General features: G+C 40.2%; 1 protein-coding gene across 1 annotated transcript; it reads right to left on the reverse strand.

The window, feature by feature from the left end:
* Nucleotides 1-1,748: 1,748 nt before the first annotated feature.
* Nucleotides 1,749-25,465, reverse strand: LOC149108080 (CUB domain-containing protein 2-like). The gene is made up of 6 exons (XM_089295584.1): nucleotides 25,391-25,465; nucleotides 24,341-24,510; nucleotides 7,201-7,428; nucleotides 5,179-5,335; nucleotides 3,747-3,922; nucleotides 1,749-2,783 (listed from the first exon to the last, which is right to left on the reverse strand). The coding sequence occupies exons 1-6, from the start codon at nucleotides 25,444-25,446 to the stop codon at nucleotides 2,155-2,157; spliced, it is 1,416 nt and encodes a 471-aa protein (XP_089151710.1). The 5' UTR covers nucleotides 25,447-25,465; the 3' UTR covers nucleotides 1,749-2,154.
* Between the last annotated feature and the right edge of the window lie 190 nt (nucleotides 25,466-25,655).

Genomic DNA, 25,655 nt, shown 5'->3' on the forward strand with positions numbered 1-25,655 from the left:
CGACCACAGGCGGCCCAAGCTCACAATGCGAGGAGTTTTTCCTTTTTTTTAGTCTTTATGCTAACGTTCAGCGCGCGAAACGTGACACGGTTACCGCCGACATCTACTATTACATAACGACCGAGTTTGGTTACGGGAAACGTGACCTTCGCCTTGCAGTATGTGATGGTGTTGTGTTACAACGGCTTGAATTTATAAAGGTTTGTATGGGGAAAAACGGTAATCGACATTATAGCTGAAATTTCGGTATTTTTGCAATAAAAATGACTCACCTCAATGCCTTGTTGTCTTTTCTATTGTCATCTCGCTTCTCAGCTCGATCCGAGGCTATTTAAGCAAGTTGTCGCTTTTTGGTTTTCCTCTACTGAGAAAGAGTAAAGGCTACACACTCGATTCTGGACTAACCCCCGCAAGAAGCGAAAAAAAAAAAACACTGAAATCCCGCCAGCCGCCCCAATTCCTCCGCAGAATCATAGTACAGGTTTAAGCGCTCCCTTGCAGTTAAATTCCAAACCAAATTCATCTCCACAGCGCACGATACAAAGCTCTGAATCGAAGAAAGCTAACCATCCGGAATCAGTGATCATGCAGCCGACACCATTTGTGGACACATTCGAAACCCGAGCGGAATGCCGGGCTAACAAATTGACCCGGACCAGGGGAAGGGAGCACACAGTTCTCGACAAGCCAGGCACTCTGCTCCACGGTCCTCTGGGAAGATTTTTGTCCAGGCCGCCGACCGAGCATTGTTGTGACAAGCCAATCAAAGCAACGACTAGACGTGTTTACAAATTTTGAAGAAAAGTGCTTCGTTCGCACCGGCAATCTCAATCTAATCGTTGGATTGTCCGTGAAAGTTTTAACTAGCTTTGCTTTGAAGGATGTCTTCGAATTTTCAATGGAAAACGTGGTAAGTAATATTCGCTGTGTAAATTTTTAAATCGCATTTTGTAATTCGCGTACAAGGCGTTTCAAAGTACCTGGCTTGTCGAGAACTGTGCGCTCCCTTCCCCTGGTCAGGGTCAATTTGTTAGCCCGGCATTCCGCTCGGGTTTCGAATGTGTCCACAAATGGTGGCGGCAGCATGATCACTGATTCCGGATGGTCAGCTTTCTTCGATTCAGAGCTTTGTATCGTGCGCTGTGGAGATGAATTTGGTTTGGAATTTAACTGCAAGGGAGCGCTTAAACCTGTACTATGATTCTGCGGAGGAATTGGGGCGGCTGGCGGGATTTCAGTGTTTTTTTTTTTCGCTTCTTGCGGGGGTCAGTCCAGAATCGAGTGTGTAGCCTTTACTCTTTCTTAGTAGAGGAAAACCAAAAAGCGACAACTTGCTTAAATAGCCTCGGATCGAGCTGAGAAGCGAGATGACAATAGAAAAGACAACAAGGCATTGAGGTGAGTCATTTTTATTGCAAAAATACCGAAATTTCAGCTATAATGTCGATTACCGTTTTTCCCCATACAAACCTTTATAAATTCAAACCGTTGTAACACAACACCACCACATACTGCAAGGCGAAGGTCACGTTTCCCGTAACCAAACTCGGTCGTTATGTAATAGTAGATGTCGGCGGTAACCGTGTCACGTTTCGCGCGCTGAACGTTCGCATAAAGACTAAAAAAAAAAAAAAAACTCCTCGCATTGTGAGCTTGGGCCGCCTGTGTTCCGACTTGACCTAAACTTCACAAGTGAGTAAAAATAAATGCACTGTTTCTGACTTGTGTTCCTGTGTCTTTTTTAGTCGTTTAGGAGGGATCTGAATGAAGCGAAGACGGTTTACATTTCGAATATTATCTTGTCTGCCGCTTTATAATTTATGACGCTACGCCTCGAGTTTCCATGATCCTAGTTAATGACGATAATGGAAACTTGAGACGTATTCGGAGCATCAGACTTATTTTCGGACGACCCGAGACAACAGAAATTTCGAAATCCGTCTACTCTCACAGGCTTGTCTGCTCTCGATATTCTCCGGTTCTATTAATCATTTCTTTTGTCCTCTAGTGAAACATTGTTTTGCCAAGGGAGATCCTGAAACGGGTGTCTGTTACCTCTTGCGAAGTTCTCCAATAACGGGAGTTTTATTAATTAAGGGAATCATCGGGGAGGGTAACTAGACAACTATTTCGGGAAAAAGTGCATATTGTTTTTCAGTTACCTTGTATTATTGATGTTTGTATCTGTGCCTCGTTCAGTGCGACATCGTAAACCTTCATTTCCGCAATTTTCCCTTTGAAATATGAACTGCCAAATTTAACCCCCATTCGAACTCTCTGGAAAGCGGTTGCAATCTCATAACCCGTGCCAATGTCTTGCGAGGCTCTCAAATGTCCGTTGATATACAGCGAGTTATTTCCGCTGTTGTGATCGTAACTTGCTGCAACATGAACCCACTCTCCAGCTGGAAGAACCTCAGTTGTTATAGTAGTCAGTGTTTGTAAAGATTGATGTTTGATGATTCGATTAAAGAATCTGCCGTTGTTAATCCAGATACAGACAGTGGAATCAGAAACTCCGTAGCTGAATAGTGGTCCATCTTGGCCTCCGGGTTGAACCCAGCACATCAGTGTGATTGACAACCGAGTGTCCAGGCCCCCTTTATTCGGAAACTCGATGTAGCTGCTTTCAGTGCCATTAAACATGTACGCTCCGCCTGGTTCGTTGTAGGGTCCATTTGTAATTGCAACATCTCCCAGGGTTCCCCTTAGTTGCCTGTTCTCTTTTTCTGTGGCTTTATAACGAGCATTCAAGGGGTAGAAGGCGATAGGTTCTGGAACAGCTAAGAGTAAAAATAAACCTTTTTGACATCGCCAGAAATAACATGAAAATACGATAGCAGTAGAAACATTCTATAAGACAGGAATTTCCGAGTTGGTTTTCTATGGTCGTTTTAACCCGCCTTTTGGAGTTGATCATTTGGTGTCGAATCTGGTTCTGTACGGGACTCGTTTGGTCCTAAAGATAGCTAAGACTGGCCACGAGGAAAAAGTGAACTTTGTTTCTTGGAGACCCTACCACTCGACACAAGGTTTATGGATGTTATATCATGAACACCTTCCTATTATTGGACTAGAACGTGTCACGTGACTTGCTCCAAAACTGCCTAACTCCCGATGGCTAGCCTGCGTAGCTGCGGGATTTTGCGCACAGGAGCTTTTGTTTTGGCGGCGAAACCGAGAGTGAACGCGAGTGGCGAAGCCAAGCTACGAGGGAATTGGCGAGGAGTCAAGTTAAATTTCACTCGTGGGCTTAGGATCACTCGCTCACGAATCTCGCCACCTACGCAGGCTACCCCATACAGCTTGAACCTGGTACTTTCACTTAGCAAGGAATGGAAGGCCTTTCGAGTTTGTGGAGGGAGACAAAGTTCTTGCTAATTGTTCCTTTTATGTTCAAGATAAAAACTCCTTTGGGCACTCACATATTTCACTTGTCTTAAAGGAGGCTATCTCGAGATAAAATTCGAGAAATCAAAGCTTTGTAGGGTGTGTTGCAAAATTTCAAATTTGTATCGTTTTTCAAGGTCATTATCTATGTCTATAGATATCGTGCAATCGTTATTCATTGTATTGACTGATTATCTGTATTAACTTCTATCGTCCCCAGCAGTCACTCTGACAGATACACGTCTACTCCCTCTTATCAGTTTTGGTTTTATAATTGTTTAAGAAATATCTCTTTTCTGTGCCGTATTATCTCAATCATAAAAGCATCAAACTCCATATCAATTATCATTTCTTACAGGGTGGCACAACAGCTGAAAACTCCATTAGAAATCCTCTGTTTTGAATATTGCTGTCTGAGTGGAATTTTATCAACGCGTATTTTCCAGATACAAGAACTCTCTTTTCAGTCATGTGACCACAGTACTTGCCAAAAACCCGATTCTTCTCATTGGTAATCTGTAAATAATCTCGGCTGCAAAGAAATTAAACGTAAACAAGTGGAAAGTACTTATTAAAAATCCAAAAATATCCCACTTCCAGTTGAATTGCACATGCCTTTCAATCGGGTCCCTGTTGTTTTACTTCTGGTCGCTTTCATTGTTTTTTCAAACCAGTCAAAATCGATCCTGCAACGGAACTCTTGGGAATTACTCGCTTGCGCAGTAAGGAGCCGCCTCGAGGTACGAGGATCTTTGTAGAGTGATCACACATGCGCATGTCAGTTTTAACCAATAATTTGAATTTTTTGAGAGTGTAGCCAGTCATATTTATTCATTCAGCCATTTTCCTTATGAGCAGAGTGTGTACCTTACAATGTGTAAGTTAAAGAGTAGGTAAGTGTAACCAGCTGCTCTTGTAGTTTCTCTCTTCATTCCCATTAAAAGTTGCGTCGCACTATCTACAATTGGTAAATTTATACTAGTGTTCTTATGCAAATATTGCAAGTGGTTTGGTTGAGTGACTTGTATTCAATCATTTACTAGAACCCGAGTACGGCAAGTTCGAAAAGTGTAAAGGTCGGCACACCGTCATCTTGAGGGATCGTGAAGCGGAGACAAGCTCCTTCGTGTGTACGCATAGGACCCATGTTGCAGGGAGAATAAGCAAGCTGCTGCACTCGAAGAGGATATTGGTTCATTTCTTTGTTATGGCGGGAACAGTTTGCAAGAGCAGTGCTCACGATGCGACCATAAAAACTAGGCTTTGATAGATTGTACTGGCATAATTTTTGGCACAATTTATCAATACGGGCACACTTTTGATCGATTTTCCGGAAAAAGCTCTCCGAACATAATTTGCACTTTTGGCCAGTTTTGCTGCACAAATTTGTCATTTATTGATCATGCAACCAATTGCTTTGGCCCTAGAGCAGTGTTACAGGCACATTTAAGAAACAAAACCAATTCTTTTGTCTGCTTATTGTCACATTCAGGGATCCTGAGTCCCACAGGAAATAACCCAGGCCTCTTTCCATACACTCAACGCATCCGCATAATCAGCTCGTTTACCCAAGATGGCGACTGCGACAGCGGGTGCATACAGTTATAGTGATTAGGAGGTTACACCACGTACAGTACATTCATCTCTCGCAAGACAGTGATAGCCAGGGAATTTATAATGAATTATGCACTAATAAAATTTCTATTTGTAAATAGGGTAAATGTGTTTGCAGTTTTCTCGTTTGTTACACATTCACAGCTTGTTAACACACTAAAAATCAGGACTTACTCCCAAGATATACTATCCTCCAGGTAAAGTTCGTTAATGGTAATATTAATCACCATGCCTTGTGGAATAGGAACCGAAGAAATACAATCTGTATTATTTGGGTAGTCGTTAGGATATCCGGGACTTCTGAGTGTATTTTCAATTACTGGACCACACCCTGCATGCAACAAATCAAAATAATAAAAAGACAGAGTTGATATCGACTTAATAGTTTTATTCCCTGCAACTGTTTGTTTCCATTGTCCCTAAAAAGTCGCATTGGGGGAGTGGTTAATTAAGATATTTATATTAATACTTATTTATTAATATTTATTTATTTCTCTAACTTTTTTGTCTCAGTTTCAAAAACCTATAAGTGCCTATCAAGGCACTTCAAGGCACCAAAACACACAGATTCCTTCATCTCATTTTTAACTCGGATAATTAGGTAGTCATTAATCCAAGATATAGCTATGGATATGAGGTTCTTTCGATCCTTCGATTCCTGTTGGACTTTTGCCAATCCGCTGACCAGTATGTAAAGGGCTCGCAGTCGAGTGCGCCGCGCGATACAATTTATTTATCAAGTGATTCGCTTCAGTGGCAAAGTTTCTTATTCGTGGATCATTTATACGGTCAACAGTGTATGTTTTTTTTTCACTTAAAGTTCCCTCCGATAAACCAATTCAATTGTTCTTTTTTTTTTCCCATGACCTGAAAAAAAAAAAGCATCCCTTTGTTTTGCCATCACGTGCCATCACATACCATTAGATGTCATTGCAATTTGCTTCCAGGGAAACTTCAGATGGATTCATAACATTTGGTCGCATTTTCATGAGAACATATCAGAAAGATTGTGAACGTGAAACAAATGCGTGCAGGCAGATTTTCCTGTCCTCGCGGGAAGGGATACGTACCCCCTCCCTTCGTCTATTATGACTTACCATAAGTGTGTGTCAAATACTAGTCACAACTCAGTATGCATGGAGGGTGGCAAATGTTTTTTGCGTGACGTTTGATGTTCCCAAAATTAGCAGGGTGCCACGTGATTGAGACCAAATGAGCCGTGTGACATCACGACGTGACATCACAACGTGATGCATGATTTGCTATTTTACAAGTACGTGACGGGTGATTTACCATTTAGATTTCCTTGATAAGTGAGTGTTTTTGGACCTAGAAGGATACCACTCATTCAAGGTAAACAGAGTCTTAATAAAGATCAATAAACCGTAGAAGACGTGAAATCGTTTTCTGTTTTTATTTCTGAAAGAATGTCGTCCCAAACGGCTGAAACGATAAGAGACGTTAGTGTTTGGAGTCATTTTATGCCGCCCGAGAAGACGGTTCTCCAAGCAATGAACCACTACACAGGAAAAACATTTGTGTACTATGTGCACTTAATGAAGGTCGTCATAAAGACCCAACTGAATTCAAAAGCCATGTTATGTCCTTCACAGACATAAAAACAGTTGTCGCACGTATGGAACAGGATTTCTGAGGGGTAAAGCTCTGACTCAAATATAAATGCCTGTATCTCAAAGAATAGCAAGGGTGCATTAGATGTCTTCTCAATTCGTATTTGATTGTGTTATAGGGGAAGGAAATAACATGCGGGCGGAGCTAGCCGAGAGAGTTCTGGAGAGGTAAAATTCCCACCCTGCTTGGCTCACTTCGCTTGCCTTCTTTTTTCGCGCTTGTCGGGAGCCTGATTATCCAGGAGTCTACCAGATGCAGACCAAATCTCCCAGTATGCCGGACGGTCACCACTTCTATTTTGGTCGATAATTGGCATTTTCGGTTTAATGCCGATGCATTTCTGCGATTGAATCGGCAGAGTTCTATTTTTAACGGCGTTTTTAGGGTCAAGAAGATAAAATTGGCGACGCACTTACTTCTTTTGACGTGATGCGTGATCGGTGAAAAATTTCTCCGTGATGCGTGAATTGAAATAAAAATTGAGCGTCATGCAGGATTTGTACCCCCTTCCCCGCTTTGCAACCCTCTGTGTGGGGTTAGTTTCACAATATCTTATTTTCTCACCTCCTTTTATTACGAAGTGCTTTTTATCAGTTCCATGCTTGCTGGTGGCCACACAGGTGTAGTTACCTTCTTGATATAATTTACTCTTTGCAACGTTTGTTGTGTTCATCACCACTGTAAAGTTCCATATCAATGCTATGTATATGGGAGGGGTTCCAGTGGCTGAACATGGCACTTGGCTACCTGGTTCTACTCTCACCGCAGCATCTGAAACAATCTTGGGTGGCACTAGTAAAGTAATGTTTCAATTTAGTTAGCGCTGTAATTAATGTTATTTAAGATTAATAATTAATAGTCCGGGTTATACTTAGAAGACTTAAGACTCACCTGTACAGTGTTAATCTCAATCTCAAGTAAACTAAACGCTAACACCAACTTTGTACATTGTTTTATCTTACGCGAGAGCAGTTCTTTTACAGGGTCTATTTCTTGAAGTTCATTTGATACTAAAACCATACAAATCAATTATTAAGTCTTGGTCACCGCTTTTTGGTGTAGAAATAAATTACACTTGATTATTTTAGCTGATTGAAACTGCGCTTCAACCCATTCCTAACAAAGAAGCAACAACAGCAAAGAAACAAAATGACTACTCCATTATTTTTTTTAAAAAAGAATCCTTACTTATATGGCGATACAGTGTAAGAAACGCAGAATTTCGTTCTCGTCTGGATATTTACCCTTTGTGGCCCTGGGAGAGAAGGTGAGGGGGGCGAGGGGTTAAGGTGCCTGGGCTGAATTTAAACTTTCCTCACTTTGTGGCTCTCCCAAAATCTATCAGGGAATATTTGGGTTGGTCAATAGTTTTGTTACTCGCGTTGACATTTCTAGATCAACCATGCCTGTAAAGGATGTTTAACAGAAATTATGGTTACCGTATATCTTTAGAGGTGTCTCACATTCAAGCAAAGTAGTGTGTACGGTTTTAACTGTAGATACCTAATCTCCCATATCAAATTATACCTTATAAAGCTGTCTCACCTGTACCAAGAATTTTGAAATGAAATGGAATGCCAAATTTCTTACAACCTCAAAATGCGAGCGTCCGAATCACCTTTTGAAAGCTACACGTCAAAGCGAATTTTGTTTTTCCCTTATTTAATTTGTCCCTCAGTTTCCGGACCCAAAGCGCTAAAAAAAAACATGGTTCTGCGATTTGCCATATTCAATTTCAGTGAAAAGCTACGGGACATTTTCGAAATAGGATTAAAAAAAATTATGGAGTGATCGTAGAAAAATCGCTCTGGGAGAAAAAAAAAACATTTGGAAATAATTAAACATTAGCAGACACGTTTTGTTGTTTATATGTCAAACTAGCTACTGTCCAAATTTGAGGGCAAACAAACAAATTCCCTCTGACTTGTAGCTTTCAAAAGCGATTTGATATAGGGCTTTAGGTATCTACAGTTTACACCGGACACGCTACATTGCTTGGACGCAACTCAGCTCTAAAGGTGCTCTAAAGGTACATACATGTTTGTGTTATTGAGATTGGTGATACTCTGATTTCGCTATGTTTCTAAACAAAGTTAAAATTAAGTTAGAAACAAAGAATCTGAGTATACCAAAACAAAATGGGAAGTTCGCAACTACCGTAAATCCTCGAATAAGCACCCCCTTCGAATAAGCACTCCTCCTATCGGCCAAAATTTAAAATAAGTGCCCCCCCCCCCCCCTCGAATAAGCGCCCCACTCCCCTTCCCCCATTTTGTGGACGAGTACTGAGCCAACAAAGGCTGTATAGTTATCACCGTGTAGTGTTAGATTTGTACATTGTTTCAGTTTGTGAACACGTTAAGGACTGTTAAGTGAACAAGTTGAACACGTTAAGTACTAACGGTGCCGCGATTTAAACTTTGGGATCAGCTTTTTATGTCGATAAACAGCTTATGTTGTTGTTTACGCGCAGACGATGTATTTAAAAAATAATCATGTCAGGCCACGATTTGGGTAAAATTAACTAAGCGCCCCACATCTTCTCCTAAATTTAAAACTAGTAATAGTTATCACTAAATCTGTCCCCGTTTTCTTTTATTTCTGCTGATTGAAAACAATAATATTGAACATTTTTGTATGAACTAAAAATGTTTTTTTGTAAACTATATCACTCATACTGTTCCAGTAACTTAGGCATCTTACCAAGAATATGATCCAAACAATCAACTAAGTTAACTAAACCAACACATTCTGTTTAACTCATTCCGGATCACATGATATTCTTTACATAATACTCCCACGAAGCATTTACAGCAGAGCAGTTTACCATACCTCGTTAGAAAGGATGCAAAAAGTACTTTGACTGGAAACAATAACACTGAACATTTTTGTACGAACTAAAAATTTTGTTTTTTTTGGTAACTATATCAGTCATACTGTTCAAGTAACTTAGGTATCTTACCATGAATATGATCCAAACAATCAACTAAGTTAACTAAACCAACACATTCTGTTTAACTCATTCTGTCACATGATATTCTTCACATAATACTCTCACGAAGCATTTACAGCAGAGCAGTTTACCATATCTCGTTAGAAAGGACGCAAAAAGTACTTTCTGGAGAAAAAGGTTGCATTGCCCTCATGGAAACTAATATTTCTTTTACAAAAATTTCACTCAGTGGAACTTTATAGGGAAAAAATGGTTAAAAATCTATAGCAAAACAAAAAATTAAGTCAAACTAGTCTGCTGTTCCGGTTTGATGCTGAAACAAACCATTTGTCTTGATATAAGAGCAAAGACAGCAAACGTATCTCGAAAGCAGAACGGAAGTCAAGTTTTTCCCGAGACCTAAGCAGAAGTATCGCCTTACAGTCACCACGTATGCAAATTAGAGTCAAGCTTTTTGACCTCAACGAAAACGCTGCAAAACAATTGCATTTACATTTGGATCCCTGCAAAGTCACCCAACCATCACATGTGCTCTACGCCACGTAGGATTACTCAATACAAATAAGCGATCCGAGTAAACGAGATGCCAAAGGTAAAACTGGCGATCGGAAGGATATCTAACACTGGCCTCGAATTTCTAGAATACTTTAGAATTTCTTACGATACCTTCTGAGTTGTTTTTCTCCCAAAATCCATCGTCAGGATCTTTGAAATCGTGATAACAATGGGGTGACAGGCCCACACAATTCCTATCCACGTGTAATAGCCGCTTTGAGAGTTTTGCTCGAACTAGTATATTTTTGAGGATCTGCCCCTTTTGTATGGTACGATAGGGGGATCTTTGAATATTTCGCTAAGCAATAATCCTGTTTTTAGGAGGACATTTCACCAGAGTAGAGCCGTCAGAGGTCATAGATCTGCGTGGTTTCCGCTGTCATCCGCGTGTAATTTGTAGAGTTCGACACCTCTCATTTGTATTGCAAGATATGTTTTAAGCTCTCTAAATATTAGCTCTGGAGGGACAAAGTTTGAAACATTCCGTGAACATGGTGGTTACTTGCATTTTGTATTCTTACGCCGGGCCCGGCTGTTTGATTAACTGTTGCAAGTTATGCTGCTTCTTATCAGGGGTGTCATATTTATCTTTGTCCTGCTTCGCCAGAGATAGCAGTAGCTTTCCTTGTTGAAAGCTATGAGTCTGTCTTAGAGAGACGTGCTTATGCTTCTTGCATCAATTTCATCGAGCTTTTTGTCCTACCAGTTTGTTCGTTCTGGAGCTGCAAATGTAGATGTTCCCGCGCAAGTCTGTGGACTGTTTTGCGTGTTGTTTACGATATGGTGTGGTTTTGTTCAGGCAAAAGCTCTGAATTTAGGAGTTCTTCCTATGATTGTTCATCCAGCTCCACGTTGTGGTTGTCATTGCTTTTATTTGCGATGTTGTCAGGTTAATAGTCCCTCTTTTGTTAGGAGGCTCGTAGCCTTGTAGATCAGGCAAGACCGCGGTTTCGATCCTTCTGGATCTCATCAGTTGCCGATAACAGGGAGTTGTAGAGACCAATGCTCGGTAACACTCCGCACCTGGCATATTTTTTTTAGTATTATATACTCGTTCGGCGGATCGAGAATTCTTGATTGTGATTGGTAGTTTTGCCACCAGCGACTGGTGAGCGTGAAGTCTTCGATCCTATTGTACACAGCTTGACACTGTGTTTTCTGTGATGGCTATAACGCTTATTTTCTCCAGCATGTGTGATTTGAATTTAAGGATAAAGCGTAAGATAGTTATGCTGTCCCTAGCACTGATCATCCGTCCCTAACACTGATCATCTGTCTCTAACAGTGATCATCATTCCCTAATACTGTTCATCCTTCTCTAGCACAGATCATCGGTCCCTAGTACTGATCATCGGTCTTTAGCAGTGATCATCTGTCCCTAACAGTGATCATCTGTCCCTAGTAATGATCATCCGTTTGTAGCACAGATCATCTGTCGCTAACAGTGATCATCTTTCCCTAGCACTGATCTTCTGTCCCTAGTACTGATCATCTGTCCCTAACAGTGATCATCTGTCCCTAGCACTTTTCTTCTGCCTCTAGCAGTGATCTTCTGTCCCTAATTTAATTTAATTTTGAAAAGAACTGCCCAAGAGGTACCAATTTTATACATATGAAAACAATACATTACCTCCTGTCAAATTTCTACGCCTCGATACCCTTAAAGCTACCGCAAAGAATTCCCGCTGTGCACCTTTTGAGGTTGAACATCCTTATTGGCTCCAAAACCTCTTTTTTAATCCCTGAAAGGTACTACGAGCATCCTCGTCATTTTTAAATAGGTGGGAGTTTCCACGGAATAACTCATTCAATTCTTCCTTGAATAGTAGATCTTTTTTAGAAATGTCAAGCAATTTCAAGTATTAGTTCAGCTTTGTAGTTCAAGACATTTTCAACCCTAGGTATATTACAAAAACTCGATATTCCTCCACTTACGTTGAACATATTCGTGCTCTAACTCCGTCGTCAATAAAAGTCCGCACAAATTATAACGACGGAAACCCTTTGAAAGTATATTTTTCGGAAATGTTGAGCGATTCTAAATTTGATACTTTGTTTTTTTAGTGGATGCCAGAATTCTCTTAGCTTGCCTTCCGCATACTATAAAAATATTAATCTCTTGTCAAGAGCAAGGTTGTTCAGAAAACGAGGTATCATTAAACAATTCCTCTTGTATATATTGGAGTTGCTTCTGTTTAAAACCAAATGTTGTAAAACTATCAATAATTACAATCCATTGTACTTGAGTTCATCAATTAAAATGTTGCTGTTTACTTAGTAGGTCGTGTTCCTCTTTTTTTTTACATGTAATGCTCTCCAACCTAAAGCTGTCTTTTTGCACTTAGAGTTTCCTAATAATTTAATATTCCGAATAATTAACAATTAGACCCATAGCCCGCAAGGGCTACGGGTCAATAGCCCATGAGGCGAAGCCGAATGGGCTATTGACCCGTGGCCCTTGAGGGCGAAGGGTCTAATTGTTTTAGTATTACCCAACTAGTCGGACAGAAAAGGTAATAATAAAGTTAACAAATGCAAGTTGAAGAAATATTTATTTGGGAATAAAACGAAAAAAAGCGTCACGCTCGATGGCGCCAATTTCGCTACTCGATGACTATTACTAATAGTCCCTAGTAGCGTAGCCAATCAAAATGCAGGATTTGCATTAGTCCACTAGTTGGGTGATACTAATATTTATTATTAAATTCTCAACCTCGGATAATGTAATTCTAGCTTTCTGATTGGTTCACTGGATCTCGGTTACCAGCCATTATACCCGCGTTTGACCTTATATGGAAATGAATGCAGTAAATGTCGCTAGGCATAAACCTTTTTCGCGGCAAGCCAAGTTTCGTAGACAAAAAAAAAATGGATGAAAAAAGCAGATTCGATGAGCTATCTACAGAAGAAATACAGGAAATTATGGACAATGCCGTGTCAGTAACAACAAAAAAGCCACAAAGTTCGAGATTAGATTATTTAACGGTCCCGTTAAAAGTTGCAAAATTAAAATATGACCGTCGAGATTTTGCGCATTCATGAAGATTATGTAACAAAAACAATGTTTACCTTAACAGAATGGCTTACTAGTCCTGGTGGCATCAAATTTTCCAAACCGATATAAGAAATGTCAAAAGAAGAACTGAATTTTTGTGTGAAGTGTTTTTACACTTCTGCGAGGAAGAAAGATGGCACGTATTACAAAAGTTCATCCCCGAAATCCATAAGAGCCGCCATTGATCATTTCCTTCGCACGCCGCCGCACAACAAACCGTTTTCCACTATCTCTGACCAGGCAAATGAATTATTTGAGCATTTGTAAAAGGCCTCAGGAAAACAGGCATCATTGCCGGCGTAGTCCATAAGAAACCAATTTCCAATGAGCAGATGAGGAAACTGTTCGACTTAAGCGAGCTAGGATCGATCGAGAGTAAAAAGCCCGCACGGCTACAGAGGACGACCTAGTTTTATCTCGGTCTCTTTTTGGCTACGAGGACGAGAGAATCAACGACAGCTAGCGCCAACAATTCTGTCCTTGTGAAAAACACCTAAAGGAGTTGAGTGTTTTGAGCTGAACCGAAGTAAGCCCGGTTCTTTACGGGCCACGAAAAACCATCAGGGTGGCCTCGGATACTCTGAAGATGAATCTGACGCTCAGGTAGTTTCTGTCCCTGACTCTGAATCTGGCCAACAATGAGCTCCACACAGACAGCTCGAAATGCCAAGGCTTTCAAAGCAAGGAAATCCTGAAAGAGGTCTTGTCGAGCATAATTTTGGCACAACGTCTGTGTCACATGGCGATCAAAGTTTTCCGCAGCATTATTACCACGGCAATGTGCAAGTGCACAATTATTCGGCTCTTCTCCATGACTCGAACTTGAACGCTTTTTAAACTTTCTGACCAAGGTTATATCTCCTTCATGTGGTAGATGTTCCTTGAATTCTACTTGATTGTAATTTCATTCCGCAAATTCGCTTGCTTCGCTTTCAAAATTTTCATTCAACTAATTTTACAAACGACGCGCATGTCATGTGATTTCCCACTTGTTGTTGTTTTTGCCACATCGACTTCCGGTCGCTTAGTAAAATTAAAATCCAATAAAATTAAGCTATAATTTTTAAGTATAGAAACGCACCGAATTTAATAAAACAATTATTCCATTCGCGCTTGTTGGATATGAGATTGGTTATAGCCAACTGGGCCCTACGGACCTCGTTGACTATTTACCATCTCATATCCAACGCGCGCTCATGGAATAATTGTTAAATGTTCCGAATAACGTGACGAGTTTACACCAATGATCACGCGCGCGAAAAACTATTTAAAAAAGCGGTAAAATAACATTAAAACTTACATGAAATTAACGCGTTAACGGTATTCAAAATTACTTTTTTGCGGTCTAGGTTTACGTAGTAAGGATGAATCTAATGAGGAACAAGAACCGGAATGCCAGCCTGCCAAGGAAACGGGATGCAGTTGTGGCAGTAAACAAAAGTCACGAAATAAAGCAGCATGTATCAACAAGGGAGGAAAGTCTCGCTGTCCTTGTGTTAAAAGAGGCCAAGCCTGCGATCGTGACCTGTACAAGTGTCGCTCCTGTGGCAATGTTAACGAGAAAAAATTGACGAAGAAATCGACGCGGCCGGTGCGGAGAAGCAAAAAAAAAAAAAATGATAATGTAGAACAAACAGTTTCTTGCGTAAACGTTACAGAGAGAAACAGAACAAAATGCCCGTGTTTTACTGCTGGTTTAGCATGCAAAGACTGTAAGTGCTACAAGTGTAAGAATAGTTTTGGCATGAATACTATCGACATTCCCACAAAAGGTAATGGCCAAGAAAAAAAAGAGGAAGTCTACGCTCTCTACTCCACCTTCTCTTAAAAGGCGTTGAGGAACTGAATATTTAAGGGAGAATAACATTGATAATATTGCGGCGGGGTGGAGTCAGAAAGAGAACTGTGTTCTTGGAATAACAGAAAATTTTATTTGCTCTTCTAATTTAGAACACACTAAAAAATATATGTACTCTGTACAATTTTGTGATTGACAGTGACTTTGCAAAATGGAATTCCTTCCGTTTTAATGGCCGCAAAACCCTCGCACAGATCCATAGGAAAGTAGCGTATATAAATAGAAGGACGGATGCTATATGGCGTTTGGCTAGTGGAGGATCGTAAAGCTAGTTTCAAATAGTTAAGTAAAAATGCTTCGAAGTAGATTAGAGGTCTTAGAGTTTTGTTTTATTCAGCTTAATATTATAACTCATTTGTTAATTGGATGCAGTACACAATGAAAAATAAGGTTGTCACGAAAAGTTGGAAAGTTTCAATCGTTATCACGTGAGAACTCATTCATTAACAGAACCTGTAGGATCCTTAAGAACCCATGACTGAGTTGAGTGAAATATTTTTTATAGCTGCGTTTTGCTGTGTTTAAAGAATATCAAAGTTCTAGTTAAGAATCCAATTGTTTTATTCATAAAGGTAATTTAATGCTCCCAACCCATGAGAAAAGGAACACAACAATGATATGTGGGGTAAGGGGTTGGGAATGAAGTACTCCAATAGCAGGCCAGTGGAACTACATGTAAATGCCATCACTAAATGAATCACTAATCTGGCTTGGTAAAGGCGGGGGGTGGGGGGTCAAACCCTCCTCCTCTCTGGGGATGCAGGTCACAAACCCCTGGGAGAGGTTCCTAATCCTCTTCGGGGCTGCAGTCACAATACCCCGAAAGAGGTCCTTACTCCCTTTCAGGGCTGCAGGTCGCAATACCCTGAAAAGGTCCCTACTCCCCCTCAGGGCTGCAGGTCACAATACCCTGAAAGAGGTCCTTACTCCCCTCCAGGGCTGCAGGTCACAATACCCTGAAAGAGGTTCCTTGTCCTAAGGGAGTTTAGACTCATGGCTACCATGGCAACCCATCAATTCTGAGTCTATGGGGCCAAGAGTGCCTGTATGGGAGCACTTCATCCCAACCCAAAGTTTATTTGTGTATTTCAATTAGACAAATCTATTTCAATTAGACAAATCTAAACCGTAGACTAACTCCTTACTACAATTACGCAGTCCTTGAGATTAGACAAGGCTAATCAGTTCATTCAGTGTCTTTGATGCAGATAAACTGCGTAAGTACCAATAGCATTAGTCACTAACAGTAACAAAAAATAGCTCCTAATTGTAGCGTTTTGTATAAAGAGATCTCAATACATATTGCTGTGTATCTGAAAATTAGATACAGGTACATTGGCTGTACATAGTAAAGCTAGTCAGTGATCTCGTAACGTGGGGGCTTAAGGCCCAGCTGAGCAGCTTAAGTAGGATATATAACTATCCATAAATTCACAAACATTGTGTAGTTTGTGTGTGACATGCTCAAACCATAGGGTGGGGAGGGAGGGAAAATCACGTCATAGAACAAGGCAAATACAGTTTGCTAGCTCGCAGCGAAGGAATGAATGAACACACAACTTGTGCCCGATGCCTGGGAATCGATTGACCGTGAAATACCAGCCAGTTCTGATTGGCTTAGCGTACAGTTTGCGTTACTAATGCATGTGATTACACTAAACTTTGGACTGTGAAATCCTACCCTCTACCTTTTTGCATGTCACGCAACCAGCACACAATCACTCATGGTTGTCCCATTAACTTAAATTTATGAGGACATAAATTGGTCTGCTTAACGATTTAAGTGCGCGTTATCACTGTTGCTGCTATAACTGTTTTGTTAACACTTAATTGTGACAAGTTTTCTTTTCATTCGCCATACTTCCATAATCCTTTAAGCTTTAGCGATCAGTGCTGAGAAAAGATAATCAGTGCTTGGGACGGGCAATCAGTGCTAGGGACATATTATCACTGTTAGAGACAGATAATCAGTACTAGGGACAGATGATCACTGTTAGTGACAGATGAACAGTGACAGGGACAGATGATCAGTGCTAGGGACAGATGATCACTGTTAGGGAAAGATGATAAGTGATGGGGACATATGATAACTGTTACAGACAGATGATCAGTACTAGGGACAGATGATCACTGTTAGGGACAGATGATCTGATCACTGTTAGTGACAGATGATCAGTGATAGGGACAGATAATCACTGTTAGGGACAGATGATCAGAGCTAGGGACGGATAATCAGTGCTAGGGACAGATGATCACTGATAGGGACAGATAATCACTGTTAGGGACAGATGATCAGAGCTAGGGACGGATAATCAGTGCTAGGGACAGATGATTACTGATAGGGACAGAAGATCAGTGCAAGGGACAAATGATCACTGCTAGGGACAGCTGATCAGTGATAAGGACAGGTGATTATTGCTAGGGACAGACAATTAGTGTTAGGGACACACAAACAGTGATAGGGACAGATGATCAGTGATAGGGACAGATGATTAGTGATAGGGACAAGATCAGAGCTAGGGACAGACAATCAGTAATAGGGACAGTTGATCAGTGCTAGGGACACACAATCAGTACTAGGGACAGTTGATCAGTGCTAGGGACACACAGTCAGTGATAGGGACAGATGATCAGTGCTAGGGACAAATGATCAGTACTAGGGACAGAAGATTAGTGCTAGGGAAAACTGATCAGTGATAGGGACAGGTGATTGGTGATGGAGACAGACAATCAGTGCCAGGGACAGCTGATCAGTGCTAGGGACACACAATCAGTGCTAGGGACAGATGATCACTGTTAGGGAAAGTTGATTAGTGCTAGGGACAGATTATCGGTGATAGGGACAGGTGAATTGTGCTAGGGACAGACAATTAGTGCTAGGGACACACAATCATTGGTAGGGACAGATGATCAGTGCTAGGGACAGATGATCAGTACTAGGGACAGGTGAATAGTGCTAGGGACAGACAATCAGTACTAGGGACAGACAATCAGTACTAGGGACAGAAGATCAGAGCTAGGGACAGCTAATCAGTGATAGGGACAGGTGATTGGTGATAGAGACAGACAATCAGTGCCAGGGACAGCTGATCAGTACTAGGGACACACAATCAGTGCTAGGGACAGATGATCACTGTTAGGGACAGAAGCTCAGTGCTAAGGACAGATGATTGGTGATAGGGACAGGTGAATTGTGCTAGGGACAGATAATTAGTGCTAGGGACACACAATCAGTGGTAGGGACAGATGATCAGCGCTAGGGACAGATGATCAGTACTAGGGACAGGTGAATAGTGCTAGGGACAGACAATCAGTGCTAGGGACACACAATCAGTGGTAGGGACAGATGATCAGTGCTAGGGACAGATGATCAGTACTAGGGACAGGTGAATAGTGCTAGGGACACACAATCATTGCTAGGGCCAGATGATCGGTGCTAGGGACAGATGATCAGTACTAGGGACACACAATCAGTGCTAGGGACAGTTGATCAGTGCTAGAGACACACAATCCGTGCTAGGGACAGATGATCGCTGATAGGGACAGGTGAATAGTGCTAGGGACAGACAATCAGTGCTAGGGAGAGATGATCAGTGCCAGGGACACACAATCAGTGCTAGGGGCAGAAGATCAGTGCTAGGGACAGATGATCAGTGATAGGGACAGATGAATAGTGCTAGGGACTGATGATGAAAACTGCAAAACTACCAAAAGTCAGACTGGATTTTGCACGGCCCGTAGCTTTTATTTTTTAGGTGCCTCGATTTTTAATTTATTGCCTTTAAGTTTAAGAAACATTAATTCTAGAGTTTTATTTAGGAAAGCCTTAGACAATTATTACTTGTAATTTCTATTGTATTTTTAACGGTTTTTAATATGTATCTTATTTTATATATCTTAATAATTCTTGTTTATTAGTTTTTAATTCTTAGCAGGACCCCGTTGATAACAGTACCTTGTACTGAAGGGTTATCCTGAGGAAATATTCGATTATTAAGATCATTTTTAATCACTTCAGGGTAGTCTACATGAAGTAGAATACTCGGTGCACTTATGGCATTCACCCATGAAGTATATACCATTTTTTGACCTTTAAATGCTGCTCGAAGATGGCGAAATGCGAACTCGTGGTTGGGAGCCCTTGAAATGCTGCTCGAAGATGGCGAAACGTGAACTCGTAGTTACAAGGACCTTGAAATGCTACCAGAAGATGGCGAAACGCGAACTCGTGGCTGCAAGAACCTTGAAATCAAGAATTTCATGTACCCAGGAGGGAGAGGTGGACACGTCAGATTTGGCTGACCCTATGATCATGGCCATTTTGACGTCACGGCGAACGAAGCGCGCAAATGCACAAAATTTTCGAAAATGGCACCGTCTACCTTTAACTAAACAACTGCTGGAGCGGGCTTCTCCACTCATTGTTGCCTCAAATGGTGTTGTGTTTTTGTCAAGAACTGCAATTATCATCTTTTTTTCTTGAGAGGTAAGTGGAACAGTAAATATGACTGAAAGATCATGGGAAAAGTGTATTTTAAGCGTTTCTGTCTCTGCCCTCCAGTGAAGATTATGTGAGTAAAAGTTATGACTATTCGCACGGTAAAATTTCTTCTTTTGTCCATAATCGGTCAAACAACGAAATGTGAAATTAGGCCGTAAGATAGTTTATTCATGTAGCAAAACATTGTAATTGAAGAAAAGCTGTAAGGAGGGACAGTAAAAATGATAAGTCCATCTGAAGCTCCGAACTCATCCTGTTCTGTTGTACGATCGGAGAACGAATATCCACGGTTATTGTCATTGTATTACTGAGAACGTTTACGAACCCGGAGCATTTCAAATAAGGGAGTCACAGAAAGGAACTAAACGCGACTGGTAGAAGGAAAGACGAAAAAATATCTTGCACCGATGAAATGAAATTAAAACACAGCGCAGTAGATCATCACATGCACTGGAGGAACCAGATTAAAACTTTGCCTACTTCTGGTCCGCATCGTTATTAATTAAACTGAATAGCAAACAAATAGTTTTCCAAAAACTATCCTACTGTATCTTTCAAAGGTGTAAAGGATATCTTACTTTTGTCTTCTATGTTGTTGTTACCTTCATTCAAGTTTTTGCTTTTGATGTGATGACAGATATTGAGGGCCAAGTACAAGCTTATAAATATGCCCCAGTTTGTACTTGTATTTACATGTAGAATCTTGGTCAATTTTTGGATCCTTGGCCTTCTTTCTTTCCTGGAGAAGACATGTGAGGATGAGAATTCACCTTGTATGACCTTAACTTGTAGTTCTGCTGGTTGTTTCATAATCAAGTATACCCTATATTTGTTTGACATTGTAAGCGTACTCTCCTTCCAGTAAAGGCGTTGTCATGAAGAAAGTTTAAAACATGTGGTCATCAATTCAAATGAAAACTTTTAGGACTCTTTATGCCAGGAAATGAAAAATAAAACTGATTCGTACGTCAGCCATGAAAATATGTTTACATGTAGTTGATAGGTTGGTCGGAAAGGAAACCATTTGCACAGCTTCATACCTTACATTCACAGTTAATGAAATTATGCCTTAAGTTTTACACTTAAATAGCCGCCATGAGGATTTGAAGGTATGTGATCTTCAATGGCTTGTACATGCTTTTTGGATTTATCCATCTACTCAAATGCCCTCTTTTTGCGACCACCTGGTTATCAAATTGAGAATATCCAAGATATCCAGAATACTGCTGTTTGTCTCATTACTAGCTGTCGAAAAATGATCACTTTAATACAATCCTTAAGGGACTTCACTCGCTGCCTATGTCGTATATCTGTTCATTACAGAGAAGCCAACATTAAATTATGTGATGGCAAACCAGAATCAAAAACAAATGTTAAGAAGAGACTAAACAAGCGTGTAATCCGCATTTTTGTTGCAACAATGCGTTCTTGTCCAAATGTTTGGAAGTACTGCTCAAACTCAAAGTATGGAAAGTAAAGAAAATCTGTTCAATTCATTGGTTGGTCATACGTAGATATCATGTTATTATGATTAGTATTTATTTTTTAATCCAATTTTACTTAATATACATTTTAGAACATCCTGATTTATTTGCAAAAAGACTATGTTTAAGTCAAAATTTTGTCTCGTTAGCATATGGTAACTGCAGAGAATTACCCCTTGTTTTAAATGTTTTATTCATCTGTCTTGAATAGTCAATTTCGTGAAAAAATAGCATGGGACTTCCCATTGAAAAATTTCTGTCTCTTGTACTATCGTGAAATGCGATAATGTTACAACACCGTCCAATTCTGCTCTATTATCTGTCAAGTGGTCGCTAATGACAACCTATTAGCATTGAAAGTGGTCTTGGTCGTGGTCGCTTACAAGAGGTTCCAAATATAGCGATTTGACTTGGAAACTTTTGGTATTTTGGAAAACTAGTTGCTGAGGAGAGATAGTCGCTTACGAGAGGTGGAGCCAGAGGTTGGACTGTATTATTTACACTATTGTTATTAGCAAGGGAAAGAGGGAGAGTAAGAGTTAAGAGGTACAGGTATGTATATGAATCAATGAAGAGCCTGTCCATCTTGCTGAAGCACTTACAGGTAGATGTGAGTAAGATGGAAAAAAAGCAAAAGAATAGAGAGGCCAGGAAGAAATACCTTTTGTGCCATGCACAGTTTAAAAACTTAAGGTAGATAGGTAGAAAATAGCTAATATCAGAAGATAAGATATTCATGCAGCGAAAAGAAAATAGAATTTGAAGGAACTGAGTTGGCTGTACCATGCTGATCAGGTAGATCATCAAAAACAAGGCAATTAAAAAGCAGAAGAAAAATAAATGGAAAAGAGATGTCCTAAGAGTTACATGTACAACTCCAAATCCTCTTAAGTCTTCTGAAAAACGAAGAACAACTTCACTCACCTGATGGGCTCTTTTCTATAGAAATAACCATTACAGGGGAACTTTCCTAGTGTGAACAAAGGTGACTGGAATGGGAATAAACCAGTGAAAGAAGGTGATAGAAAGAAAAATAGAAAAGAGCAAAAAAAAAAAAAAAAACAAACTAAAAACAACTAGAAATGTCTGAAAATCCTGAAATGACATAATTGTACATGTGCAATCCAACAAAAGGTGGCATCAAAGTGATGACGAATGTTGGTTTGCATCTTCAAATTGAGTTTTGGCCCATTTGGCAACAATGTGTTGGGAAAAGAGTCGTCAGTTGGTAACAATAGCTTGGAATGGATCCATGGGTTAAAGCTGTCTTAACTTCTTTGAACGAACTGCATCTTCTGAGTGTTCATTTTTGCGTTTAATGGAACTGGTGGTTTGTTCATTACTCTCTGTTGTTGTGGATGTATTGAGTACAAAACAGAATACTATTGATTTGAACTAAAAAACTTTCAAATCATTGTCAGCTATTTCTACAACATGCTTCAGTTTATGTAGTATTAGTGATGCACACTACACACTGTTTTGAACGAGCAATTTATGTGCTTTCGATGTAGACTGAACTTTAAGACAACGAATACTGAGTTGAGCAAACATGTACCTGTTCGTTTTGCTTTTAGCTCTGGTATAAGTAGACCAGGAGAAGAAGACAAGAAAACAGAATTATGAAGTGAAGGACGCGTAGCTTTTATTTCGTGTGGACGCCCGAGGAAACAGGTCTAGTTCAATTTTGCGTAAATCATATATTAAATCACAATTTTCAAACGAAATGGGATGCACTGTGGCCGGTGATCTCTATTTTAAGTTATTTGGAAGATCAGCAGTTTCTACTGCAAAACAAATCATTTTTCTAGGTACAAGACGGATTAAAACCTTTCGCACATAAAAGCATCAACGCTACATTTGATATTTCTTCACCTTATGTTAAGGTTCGAGTAAATTAACTACGTACCAGTCTCGTGAATGGATCCTCCTTGTGCTTTACATTTTGGGTATGAACCTAAAAGTTTGGTATTTGCGATAATTTCTTAGTCACAGCTTGCGAGGAGCTTGCTTTTAAAGTATTTTGCCGGGAAGCTTGCGTCATCCATTACCTGGGCTCGAAGAGGAACATTATTATCTTCTGGCCGTTTTGAGGAAAAGTTACGGCAGAAAGGAAATTCTTATACACAATAGTTACTTCCCAACCCAGTCCATGACTTGATAGTGGATGAATCTTAGCAAGGGAGCGATCTCCATCGGAGTTAATGTTTGTTGCTTTTTCGCATTTCGCAAGTGTCACGCCACCAGGAGGTCCTACGCGCAATCTTGTGCAAAATGAATACGTTTAAACCCACTGATCACTTTTATCTAGATAGTAAATTATTCATTTTCCTCCTCATCCGAACGTTTTAAACCATATCTTGATCATATGTTTCTCTCCGTGTTCTACATTGCTGGGTTCTCCCGTTATCATTCAGGAAAGGAGCACGGACAATCATTTCTCGATCGTGTTTTCAATTGATCGATCTCGAAATTTTGTGTGTTTTTGAACCTTCAAGGTTTCAGGTTTTGAAAGAAATTGCACTTTCTGACACATTTTTTAAAGGTTTCCACATACCTTTAGTCGTTTCATCGCTTTCTTTTAAATTTTCCAACTAATCACCGGATAAAAACTGTGTTCGCGTGGTATTGTTTACCTACATTTAAAATTCCCAGGTAGAGTTTATTGTGACGTCATAATGGCCAAGATCATCGGGCGCGCAATCGCATGGCTACGCAAGCAAAGTTGACGTTTTGTGAGCCCGCGTTCCTTGCCCCACATTACCCGAGACCACCGTGCGCGCCTAGTTTCATCAAATCGAGAACGCTTCGCATACTAACAACATATTTTTTACTTTATTGAAATTCCTTGTACGTATACACGCGGGGAATCCTAGGGTCCCTTCTCGGGTTTTGGCCCACAGGCCAAAACCCTCCGGGGGCAATAAGCGCCCCGGGCGCTAATTCGAGAATTTACGGTATCAGGAAAAGATAGGATGCAATTCTGTTAAAACCTTTGTAGATTTCCTGTAGTATTTCGTTATTTATTTATTGCAAAGATCTCTCTGCTGTGTAGTGTTGTGTGTAAATTTTGATATATGGCAGTTTTCTCTCTTATGGAATGATAGTTTGTATCAAACTCTATAAATTGTATTAAGTAATGATTGTTGTAATGAGTCTTTGTAAAAAGAGAAACTGTCATTAATAAATAAAAAAAAAGATGGTAAACATTTTTAAATGTGGCGTCATTTAGGCGTCGTACGACGACATCATGTCATGAGTCCCAGTCCCCCTTCATTAGAAATCAGGAAAAAGTACTTACCGTGTGGACCAGCATTGAAATATATCAGGAATCCTCTTTCTTCTCCACTGCTGTCTAAGTGAAGTTTTATCAATATCTGGTCTCCAGTTAAAAGAATGTTCTGCCCAGTCCTCTGGCCGCAATACTTACCAACCATTTTTCCGTCATTAACAATCTCTAGATAGTCATAGCTGTGAATGAGAAACGGAAATAAGTGGCCATTATTACCCAACTCAGTTAGTTCAAAGGGCCATTAACTAAGATAAAGCAATCACATATCTCACTTCCTTCATGGCCAAGCTTGGTCGGGACCGCACGGAAAATATTGGCACTCAGTTTTTTGTACGGACTGACTTGTAAAGGCACATGTATACCAACAACGGATATGACAATATACCACAGCTACTCTCATTTTCGCATTTGTCTTATTAGGTCTATATCGGGGAAATGTGACATGCCAAAGAGATTGACAAGATGTCAGGCTGGCAAAGCGGAGAAGAGCTTCTATTTTCTCCTATTCTCCTAGAACGCAGAAGCTTTATATGCACTCAGAGGTATCAAAATGGTTCTTCCCTCAAACTAAACGCAGCAGTTCAAACCATGAATTCAAATGTGTTGCTTATTATGATGTAAAGGCATGCAGGGCGCCGCTATCATGATCAAAGTTTTACTTAACAACTGAGTTAGTTTATCTTCATTAACATTCACACAGTGTTCGGCAAAAGATTCAATGGTTAGTTTGTCAAGAAACTATGAGAAGTGGCTTAACATATTAACTGAGGTTGTTAAACAGCTTTTCATAACATTCGGCAGTCTTTTAGTTGAAGACAGCACCCTAAATTAACCAGAGTTGTCTGTGCATCCTCCCGGCTTCACCAAAGGACATTGCAAGAGTCCGAGATTCGATCCGAGTTCTGTGCTGACTAGCTGTCCTTTTTCATAAAGCACGAAGACTCTCATCAAATTTCATTCACTCCACTCCAATTAATCCTTAACAAGTTAAAGGAAGAAACAGATCGTGTTGTAGGCAGCAGTAGATATAAAAGCTTGAAGTGACAGCTATGTGCTTACCTGCATGATGAATCATCCTCCAATTCAAAATCGATGAAGGAAATGTTCATCGTCATGTTGTGTGGTATAGGAATCGTATAACTGCATTCTATACTGTGTGGGTATTTGTCAGGATATCCAGGACTTTTTAGTGTGTTATTAACCACCGAACCACATCCTGGTTAAGGAAAGGTATATATATCATATAAATTACATGCGTATATGAGTTGTCTTTGAGAAAACACATTGCACAACAGGTATGCATAGGATAACACCAGACCATAAA

This window comes from Orbicella faveolata, unplaced genomic scaffold, assembly GCF_042242905.1.
Source record: "Orbicella faveolata isolate gen_17 unplaced genomic scaffold, um_ofav_v1 contig_26, whole genome shotgun sequence".
NCBI classification, from domain to species: Eukaryota; Metazoa; Cnidaria; class Anthozoa; order Scleractinia; family Merulinidae; genus Orbicella; species Orbicella faveolata.